Source organism: Numida meleagris, chromosome 18 (genome assembly GCF_002078875.1).
Source record: "Numida meleagris isolate 19003 breed g44 Domestic line chromosome 18, NumMel1.0, whole genome shotgun sequence".
Taxonomy (NCBI): domain Eukaryota; kingdom Metazoa; phylum Chordata; class Aves; order Galliformes; family Numididae; genus Numida; species Numida meleagris.
Genome location: NC_034426.1, coordinates 6,934,411 through 6,944,811, shown reverse-complemented (window position 1 = coordinate 6,944,811; position 10,401 = coordinate 6,934,411). Strand labels below are relative to the sequence as shown.

Below are 10,401 nucleotides of genomic sequence, written 5' to 3'. Positions count from 1 at the left end.
GGATGGCAGGAACTACCCTAGGTCAGGAGCATGGCCAGAGGGCTAAGCAATGGCTTTGGTTTGGAAACTGGAGGACAAGGAAGTGGTCAGACACAACCAAGTCTGTCCCTGCAGGCAGAATCACTTCCCCTAACTCAGATAAAGCACCACCTCTAACACAAAACACACTGTAGATCTGTGGGGCATAGCGACCCTGTACAGTGCCTTGCAAGAGGCAGAGAACAATGCTCTTTCCACAGAAGGAGCTGCAGAAGGTGTTGCTTTCAGCATGTCAACACAGGGAACAAAGACAGAGCTGACCTCAGGAAGATGAGTTGTTTCCCCTGTGAAACTGCGTAACAGACACACTTCTAAGCTGTGATAGGAGCTCTGCCAGCCACAAGTATGTTCCCCTCCTTCCCAAGGGCACATTAGTCTGGATGGGGCAGAATTATCAGCTACAGTTTTACATCACCCTCTGCCCTAACCTTTACCTTAGCGAATTTTGAAAGGCTTTGTTTACGCAGATGGATGCAACATGGCCTTCACTTCCAGCGAGAATCAGCTAGGGGAAGCGTATGAATGAAAGGGCAGGTACAGGATATTGAGTCCTTCCCAAAAGATAGAGCCAAAACATACAACAAAAGGAACCACAACTCATGTTTTCAGTCATACTAAAGATGTAACATTTTGTTCCAGTCTTTTGCTGACCTGAACACTTGCAGAGATGCAAATAGTCATGACTGCAAAATCTTCTCTTAATTATCCAAAGCAATCTTGTCAGCAGGAATAAAGTTCTAAAATGCATTTTCTACAACTGGGAAACAAACTCCTGAGCTGCAGTAATCACTGGGTATCAACCACAGTATGAGAGCTATGCAGACTGTTTTGGTTTTCACGCTAACTTGGTGCAATGAAATCTGACAATATATTCTCTACTCCTTATTAATCACATCCTGATTTTCACTGTTTTATAACCATCCTGGAAATTAAAATTAAATCCAGATCTATTTGCCTCATGCTTGTTGGAAGACCAAATTGACTTATAAAAAGGCTCACAAGCAAGCTTACAAATATATTACCAATAGCGTGAATCCCTCTTACCCACTGGGCAAATAAATACACTGGAGAAATTCCAGAGAGCCAATTCTGTGCAACAAAAGTTTTGCCATTTACTGAGACAGCCCCAGCCCTGCTGTCAGCACATATCCAGGGCAAGGGCCATGCAAAACCCAAAATGCTGCTCCGTCTTTCCCCCTCCCCACCCCTTCCTTACTTCCCCGAGTCAGAAGTGGAAGGGAAACGAGCACCCTGTTCAAAGGCACAAGTGATTCATTTTCCCATTTCAAAGAGCCATCGAGACCTGAAAACTCTATGCAGCTATTGCAGCAATTTGATGCTGCTGCCTGTTGCACTCAGGATGAATGATGATGATGAATGGATGGGCATATGAGTTAGCTGCTGTGGATGTGGAGAATCACTGTCAGATAATGCTTGGCACAGCTTATGGGTAAACGGGCTGTGTGGAAAGGCAAAACCGTACTGGAATAACGAGAAGCCCTGAGACCATGTTCTCAGCAGATCTCTGTCTCAGGCATGCAGCCGAGCACAATTCTGCACTGTAATGATGTGGTGTAGTTTCCTCCTCTTCTCCCTCTCTGAAGGTCACATAAGGACAACCCTTTCAGTTCCCACTAAAAGCCTTCTTGCATGCAGGATTCTTCACGTGGGAAGGAAGAGCATGACATGTCCCCACCCTGTGCTTTTCTTTTTCAAAGGGTGAGGCTACTAAGGCTGAAATGTCAATAAAAAGGAGGCTGGGATGGAGGCAGATGAGATATCATTCTTGTAATGCTCAGAGGAAAATGATCCTGCAAAGCATAGCTCTTACTAAGAACTGAAAATAAAGTTTCCTTAAATAAATATAAGGAAAGAGTCCATGAGGGACAGCAGCTGACAGGAACAAGGAGATGTGTTCAGGATAGCCTCCGTTGTCCATCGTCTTGCAGATCTCCCAGACAGATTGAGCCAGTGGGCAGGCCAGCTTAGGACCAGGACTGGTGGCTTCGTGTCGCTGCTCCTATCTACGCCATCTGCAGACAGAAAGAGCTGTTGAGACACTGTGCTCTGGCACCAGTACTGCCACATGGCCCAGCACTGTATGAAAATGGCACAGCAGGGACCTTGGGACCAGGTTCCTGTCAGCTGTGGTCAAATGGCAATCAGCTCACAGGAATCTGCCTGTATGCATAACTGGGAGACAGAGCAAGGTGAGAAATCATGGCTTTGACCAACTGGTACAACAGTTCCTTCCCTTCTCTAGCCCTCTGCAAGAGCCAAAACATGAGTTAAATTTCACCACTGACTGCTCAGTTGGAGGACTCTGCTTTCTAGTCAACTCCTGCAGCAGTTCCTGCAGAGGGAGGTCAGGTCTCTGGGCTGAAATGTGGCCCATGCTGTGCTCTCTGCAAGGAGAGATCATATCCTAAAACCATGCAGGTCTCTGCAAGGAAACTGCAGCTTTGAAGGACACGTGGAGTGGCTGTGACTTCCTATATGGAGGGACCACAGGTTACTTACATCCGTAAACACTTATCCTTCCCTCCACTCGCTACCCTCTGTCCATCTGGGCTCCAATCTGTTGCAAAAACCTAGTGTAAGGAGAGAGCCAGTTAGTCCTGCTGTCCTGGAAAGAGCAGTCATCCCCACCTCCAACACCTCAGCTTGACCGGACGCTCACCTCATCTGCATGGCCAGGAAGATCAATGGCCAGTTTCTTTGTCTCCGCATCCCAGACCTTCAGCGTGCTGTCGCTGCTCCCACTCACCAGCAAGCGGCTGTCGGCTGACCAGGCGATCTGATACACGGCTGAGACGTGTCCTCTCAGCGACGTCAGGTACCTGTAGCAGAGGTGGCATGACCAAGCTGTTAGAGGAGCGGGCAGCCAGGTTTGTCTCAAACCCACTTTTGTGCAGCCTTTGTGCTTTTTCATCATAGAATCATTATTTTATAGCTGCAAGCAAGCCCTGCTATGGGATGCCCAGCACACTCCAATCCAGCACACACGGGGCAGCCAACTGCTATATAGAATCCATTCAGTACGTCTAAAACTCCTCCCAGAAAGGTTCAGAGCCTTCTAGAGGACAGGCTCTTCTCCTCAATTCCTCCACCACCAGCAGGCAATGCTGCAGCCTCACTGTACAGGTGTGTCCTTCCTCTCTCTAGCCAAGCAGGAACATGCCTAGGCTTAGAAAGACCACTAAATTACTGACACAAAACCAGAGGAGATCATAGGTACAAAGACAGAACAAGTAAAGAACTGCTGCCCCAGGAAGCTCACCAATACTCTGTCAGGAGGTTAAAAGCTGGATTACAGGGGCATCCAAACACCAACAGCATCACTCATAGCTACACAAATTTCCATCATCCAGAACAAGCTGTTCCCTGGCACGGACACGGTTTAAACTGGGTCACTCTACAGTGTGCAACGCGCACATGTCTTCAGGAGAGCAGTCAAGTGGAACATCCCACCCCACTACAGCCACGCCTGCCCCAGAGAACCATCCCTGCAGCAGACAACATGTGCTACTTGAGTGCAGTGCTGTGGCTGGGTAAGAGCAGAACTGCACACACCCAGCCAAGCACAGACCACACAACACACGAGGAGCCAGACAAGGGACCTATCAAGGGCAGAGAGTGACAGCAGCAGAGCAAAGAGGTAGCAGAATGTCTCTGAGATGCTGAACACACCAGGGAGTTGCTGACAATGACAGTGGGGCGCTGCTGATCTCTGCATAACCTGTGCATCACACACAGACCCAGACACCACCTTTGTAACAGAACAAAAAAAACTCACTTTCCTGTCCTGCCCTCCCAGAGCTTTATTGATTTGTCAAAGGAAGCACTGGCTATTATCCGGGTGTCTGGCGAGAAGAGGACTTGGTTAATCAATGCCTGGTGACCTGTCATTCTCTCCAGTGGCTTCTTGTCTTCTGCTGGCCTCCAAAGAAACAGTGTGAAATCATCTGAACCTGAGACGAGCCTTTCTGGTCCCTGGCCCTGAGAAAGGGATGAAAGAACTCAAATTTTGTACAAGCCAGCTGTGGAATGTTTGGAAACACACCCAGTGTTGGGGTCAACAGCCAACTGTGCGTGTTTACTGCTTCCACCAGCACTAGTGTTATAAACCACAGCAAGGATAAACTTTGTAATGGGACTTACCCTGACTTTATCATACCTCTGCTGTGCCTTGTCCTTCAGTTCTGCCACTGGGAGAGAGAAAGGGAGAAGGGTAAGAAGGAAGACTGGAAATGGTTAGGGGAAAAGCAACTTTACAACCTTGTGATGCCAAATACAGTCCTGGCTTTGTGGGCCAAGCAGACACATGTGTGACAGCTCAGCCCATTCCTCCTTGCCAAGGGCCACGCTGGGAGCAGAGTGGCCTTGAACTCAAGGTGGCCTTCCCAGCTCCCAGACTGCTCAACTCCATGCACACACCAGAAAGATCATGGCTGTCAGCATGAACAACATCAGCACAGTCTGCTCATGGCTTTCAAGATTGCTTCAGCTCATGGTGGCATTAAGAAAAGATGTCAGGTTCCCCATCATCTCCTCCACGCTCCAACACCAGGTTGCACTTACAGGAGCCGCTCATATCCTGTGGGTTGATGGTGGCTTCAGCAGGTTCAAAGGCACCAGTGCGGAGAACATAATCGGTGCTAAGGGCCATGGTGTTCACCCAGTGAGCGTGGCCTTGCAAGGTGCGGCAGAGGATGCCCTGGAAACAAAACCGCTCACTTAGAGAGGGACAGGCAAGACAGACAGACTGACAGCTATAACCTGTGCCAGGAAGAACAGGCAAAGTTGCATCCAGCCCCTTTGTGGACGGGCTGCAGGGCTACCCGCCCCACTTACATCCTGGCTTCTCCACACTTTGATAGTTCTGTCTTGGGAAGAGGAGTAGAGCAAGCCATCACCGCCCCACTTCACACAAGTCACCGACTGCGTGTGGCCCGTGAGGATTTTGTCACACCTGCCCATCAGCGTGTCCCAGATGCGGATGCTGCCATCCTTGGAAGCACTCGCCAGGTAGCGGCACTCCGGGTTTCTGAGCAAAAAGAAGACATAATCCATTTGCACAGTGCACACATCTCCTCCACAGATATCTCTTAAGATCAGCCCCAGAGGATTTAAGGGCCCAGAAGTCAATAAAAGACAACTTTCTCTTTTGGGTTAAGACCAGAGAGAGGGCTACAGAGAGCCAGATTCTGCAGGTGGAGGAACAGCAGGCAGATGCATTCTTCCAAACTGACTGCTGGGCTGCACACTGGAAGCATCAATCCAGTGTAAACCTGGCTCCTGAGCCTTCAGTAATTACTCTGTTATTACAGGAGCCAGCTTTAACCCACTGACTTACAAGGGGACCACAAACTGGCACTTTCCCTGGGCAAGGGGACCTCCTCAAGCAGCACAGACCACCAGAAACAAAACCACGTATAATATTCCCTGCCTACACCATACTTTGCATCTGGCAGGAGATGTGCTGGCCTGCAGTGAGAGTGACACAGAGCTGGAAAGCCCATCCTCACAGCTCAGGAAGAGCAAGCTGGACACAGCTGGAAGCTGCTGGCCAACGCCCAGCGAGGACAAGGGAACAAACTGCTCCCAGTCCTTTGCACAGCATTTTTATCAACACCTTTTTAATGACTCGCTCCAAAACCAGCATCGGTTTCCACACCTCCTTGGTGTAGTGACTCCCATAACCACCCGCACATTGGCCCCGGTAGGAAAAGGACACTCACTGCCTCCTGCTGCATCACGGCTCTCAGGAGAGGGAGCTGCCAGAGCACCAGCTTTGTTTCCCTTTAGCTGGCAGCTGACAACAAACTGTCCTCAAAGGAGAAGCAAAACTGAGCAGCACAGCACTGTGCCAAGCAGTCAGGGGACGCAGTAACAACTGATAGCACCACCAGCCACATGGATGGCATGAGGGCAGTGCGGGGCTGAGGAAGAGCACAACCCATCCTTCTGTGCAGGAACTGAGCACAGAGTGCAGCCAGCTGGAGACAGGGAAGTCAAGCCCCGGCAGGGGCATCTCCTTCCTCTCCATTTCCTGATCTTCCTTTATAATCAGTTTTTGCAAATCCAATTAATTGTTTGCTGGAATTTCCTACTGGCAAATTCAATTTATAGGGCTCTGCTCGGACAGGACACCTTTTTTTTTTTTTTTTTTTCCCCCTTTCATTGCTATAATGTCTTGGATTATTGGCTACAACCGTCTCCCTCCACTCATCTCTCCCAGACAGAGCTTCAGCTGATCGGGATAAGGAGCTTGCCCAGTTAATCAGCACCCATGATAAACAGAGGCCATCAGGATGCAGGAGGTCAGAAAGGGAGCGCTTTGCAGAGGCTGAGCTCAGGCTCCATGCCCACAGGCTTTCCCGCTCCCAGCTCAGCACTGTGGGCAGTTTGTGCAGCACTATGAAAACGTTAAGCAGTTTCCATCAACAGGTCTCACTTTTATAGGAGGGTGAGGGAATCCGAGGCACAGCTCAACAACAAGTAGCAGCTGGGACTCCAGAGCTGGATGCATTTTTCCTGCCCCACCTTGTGAGCCATTTCTTCCGAACACACTCTCTCTGCACACCATAACAGGACAAAGGCAAACAAGAGGAATGCCCTTCAGGTCAAGCTCATCCTTGCCTTAAAAGTAAAGGGGAAGGAAGGCTGGGCTGGCCCCTCACTTACATGTGGAGCGGCTCCCAGCACAGACACGTGATCCATTTGGAATGGCCAGTGAGAACGCGGCCGATCTGATTGCCGGTGGCTGGGTCCCAGAGAAATATCTGCCCAAGAGAGGAAGCAAGAGGGTTGCGTCAGGCCACAAGTCACATGAACCCCAGAGATGGATCGGGCTCCATTTAGAAATGATAGGTATCCTCAGTCTTGTGGGGATTTACAGAGCAGAAAAGGAAGGGAGCAGGAGAGCTGGATGCCTTTGCTGTCCCCAGCTGCAATCAGCTGACCTCTCAAAGCATGAGACCTGCTCGCCTTCCTCTCTGCTTCAGATGTTGCTGCTACAAAAATATCTGCCCCAACCCAAAAGCAGTCCAGCTCTCCAGAAAGCCAGCCGAGCCTTTACACCCTGTGCCAGAGAGTTAGTGAATGTTTGCAGAGCATGATGAAAGCCAGAGCGGGCTAAATGCAGCTTATTATCAGATTCTGTGGGTGGGACACATGCTGGTTTTCTGTTGCTTTTTCTTTCTCTCTATAAATGCTCATCAAAAGAGCCAAGGCATTAGTCATAGGCTACAAGAAACTCGGAGAAACAACGAAAACAGAACAAGCAGCTCCCTGGGTTAGATTAAAGCCAGAACCCACTTGTTTCTTTGGGCTCATATCACAGTGGCCTCACAGGGCAGCTGCTCAGACACCGAGCCCAGGACAGCAGCGCTCGGCAGCTCTGTGTTCTCTGTCCTTGCTCCCAGCCTGTTCAAAAGTCAGAGCAAGCCAACGTCCCACTGCAGCCTAGCAAGTTATGTACATATAACTTGCTTTTAATTGTGCCCACCTGCTGTTGCTTCCCTAAGCGTTTCTGGAAGCATGTTTAGCACACATGTTTTGCCCCATAGCTGGAGCAGGGCTCTCCCCTGCATTCCTGCAAGAGGGAATTTGGCTGTGTCTGAGCAGAAGCACTATGAAACAGGCTGCTGCTGCACGTCTTGGTCACACACGCAGCCACCCTGGCTTGGCCGATACCCCTTCTTGCTCCAGACATCTCCCTCGTGACGGAACTGTCTGCCAAGGACCACGTCCAGATCCTGAACTCTTTCCTGTACAGAGGGAAAAGCGTCTGCCACAGAACAGCAGGGCTCTTGCGGCGAGACTTCTACAAAGGCAACAGAGTGCTGCCTGGCACAGCTGAGGCACAGGCCAGTTCAGAGACACTACTTTCTACCACTGCGACGTGCCAACATGCAAAGCTTCTCCGAGACACTGGGAATCCTGCCCTGAACAACTAGACACCTGCCTCGCCCCAGCTCCTAGAGAAAACAAGTCTTCATCGCTAATACCCTGGAGCCCATTTACCAGGTTGTTCTGTTCAGAACAGGGCTGTGGAGGGTCCGCTGGGCAAGACCCCTAGATCACCCCAGACCCTCTGCGAGGGCACAAGGGACCTACCTGGCTGTTTTTGCAGCCCGAGGCCAGCTTCTTGCCATCAGGAGACCAGGCGATGCTGAGCACCCAGTGCCTGTGACCTGGCAGAGAGAGCACAAGCAAACGTGAGCAGAGAGCCGCTCCCACCTGTCCCCAGTGTCTGGCACGCAGCAGCCACAAGAGCGGGACAAGAGTGTGGCAAACCCTTTACGTTGCTCCTGGCCAGACCTTCTTCCTCTGTTTCCTCAGCTCAGTGGAAAAGAGCTGCTCCCTTCCCCAGAGGACGGTCCCAACCCACGCAGCTCAGACAGCACCCAAGGTCTGCCCTGTTTGAGCAGGACAGAACCCCTGCAGGACGGGGGTCAGGAGCTGCCCTCCCAGGACACCCTGCCCCCACCTTTGGCTGTGAACTGCGGTGTCTCCGTGCTGAGGTCCCAGAAGCGGACGGTGGTATCCCCAGAGCCGCTCGCCAGGTACCTGGGACAGCAGGAAGGGGCAGGATTAGCACGGCGCCCGGTGGCTGCTACCTGCTGACCTGCCCCACCCGCAGCCAGAGCCTCGTACTTTCCCGTGGGGCTGAAGGCGACAGAGATGACGGCCTCGGTGTGTCCCTCCAGGGAGCTGGTGCAGCGCGTCACCGCCCGCACCCTGAACACGGCCTGCGGCTGGTAGATGATGTCGAGAACCTTCTCCGTTTCCACTGCCTGCCCTGCCAAGCTCTTCTCCAGCGAAACCACGATCTCAGCATCGTGGAAGAAGAAGGCCAAAGGCACCGGCTCATCCTGGAGGAGAAATTGCAGGAAGGATGGCGGGGGGCAGCCCCAGGAACTGCGGCCGCCCCGGGCCCGGCAGCCTCACCTGCTGCAGGAGCGCGTTGCACACCAGCTGCAGCTTGTCCGGCGTGATGCTGACGGGCACGTCGAAGGGGGAACCCAGCGGCTCGCCGGTCTCATCGCGGAACTGGATCAGGAGCCGCTCCACGTCCTCGGTAGGCTCCATACTCTGCGGGACAGCGGGCTCAGGGCCAATACGGGGTGGGAGCAGCTCCGCAGCGCCCAGCCCCAGGCAGGTACAGTCCTCAACGGGGAGAGGAAGCCGCTCTAGGGGAACCCCGCGGCAGGGGCACCTGCACGGACACACCCAGGAGGCCAGAAGAGCCCTGTAGGAGACTCCATAGCAGTCAGTAGGCCACAGAACGCCCCAGCCCCTGCTATCCCGTACGGCCCCGCCCCCCTTCAGACTCTACGTGCGGACGCAGGCCCTCCGACCCGGCCCCGGCCCCGGTCCGGTCCCGGTCCCGGTCCCGGTCCCCCCCCGGGTCCCACCGCCGGCCCCGCTCACCGCGGCCATGTGCCCGTGCGCCCCACGTGGGCCGGAAGCGGCCGCTCTGCGCGGAGGGGGGGGAGGAAGAGGGGGATAGGAGGCGCTGGGCGCGGCGCTGCTGCCCCCTCGTGGCCAGCGGTGGGAGCTGCTCCGCGGGGCCGCGGGTTCGGGACAATGCTGGGCGCGTTCCACCTAAACACGGCTTCACTGGGCTGGAAAAAGATTCAGCCCTGCTCTGCAAACCCATCATGAAGCAAGCGCTAAATTCCGTGCCGCGCGTCTCGTCTGCAGCACAGCTGCTGAAAGAAAGCGTGATCGGGGCCCAAACCTGGCGCCTGGGATCTGTAAACGTGCTCTGCTAGGACGGCAAAGTATCTTCTGAGTTCTGAATGTGGCCAAGGTGGGAAAAAGAAGTAATGGCGGTGTATGCAAAATGCATCGTGGTTCAGGTTTCTGCACAAGACGACTCAGCAGCGCACGTGTAGTTCAGTACTGCATTGCAGGACAGCCCATCTGCACCCTTCTCCACACTTGTGATCACCAGCCCAGTCCAGCCCTGGCTTGTGAGCAACCACAGTTCCTGGTGTGCAGGCACAGAGCATGTCACTGCTTGAGCTGAGGAGGGAATTCTCCTTCAGCGCTTCACACTACAGCACGATCAGAGTGCTCCGTTAGCATGCAGGTGGGCAGCAAGCAGAGCCACAGAGCAGCCACAACTCCATCCTCCCAGGGACTCAGGTCTTCTCCATCAGCTGTCCACACAGCAAAGAGAGCAGCACACACAGGCATGGCAACAGGGACACACCTAATACAGCTCCCCCCTACTCTCCATTCAAAAGCTTGTTTAATATTTATAGACATGATTCCTAATTCAGTATGGCAGCCATTGCAAGATTAATAAATGTTTGCAAATGTGAAGGGCAAACATTTTGTCTTTTCTAT

General features: G+C 52.7%; 1 protein-coding gene across 1 annotated transcript; it reads right to left on the bottom strand.

Moving 5' to 3' along the window:
• Positions 1,127-10,308, bottom strand: NLE1 (notchless homolog 1). Its single transcript, XM_021415515.1, is given in 14 exon segments — positions 1,127-2,072; positions 2,560-2,630; positions 2,720-2,879; positions 3,836-4,038; positions 4,201-4,247; positions 4,621-4,756; positions 4,894-5,086; positions 6,727-6,824; positions 8,161-8,237; positions 8,534-8,613; positions 8,701-8,918; positions 8,995-9,138; positions 9,478-9,552; positions 9,554-10,308. Coding segments are annotated over 14 exon segments (1,671 nt in total). The 5' UTR covers positions 9,710-10,308; the 3' UTR covers positions 1,127-2,059.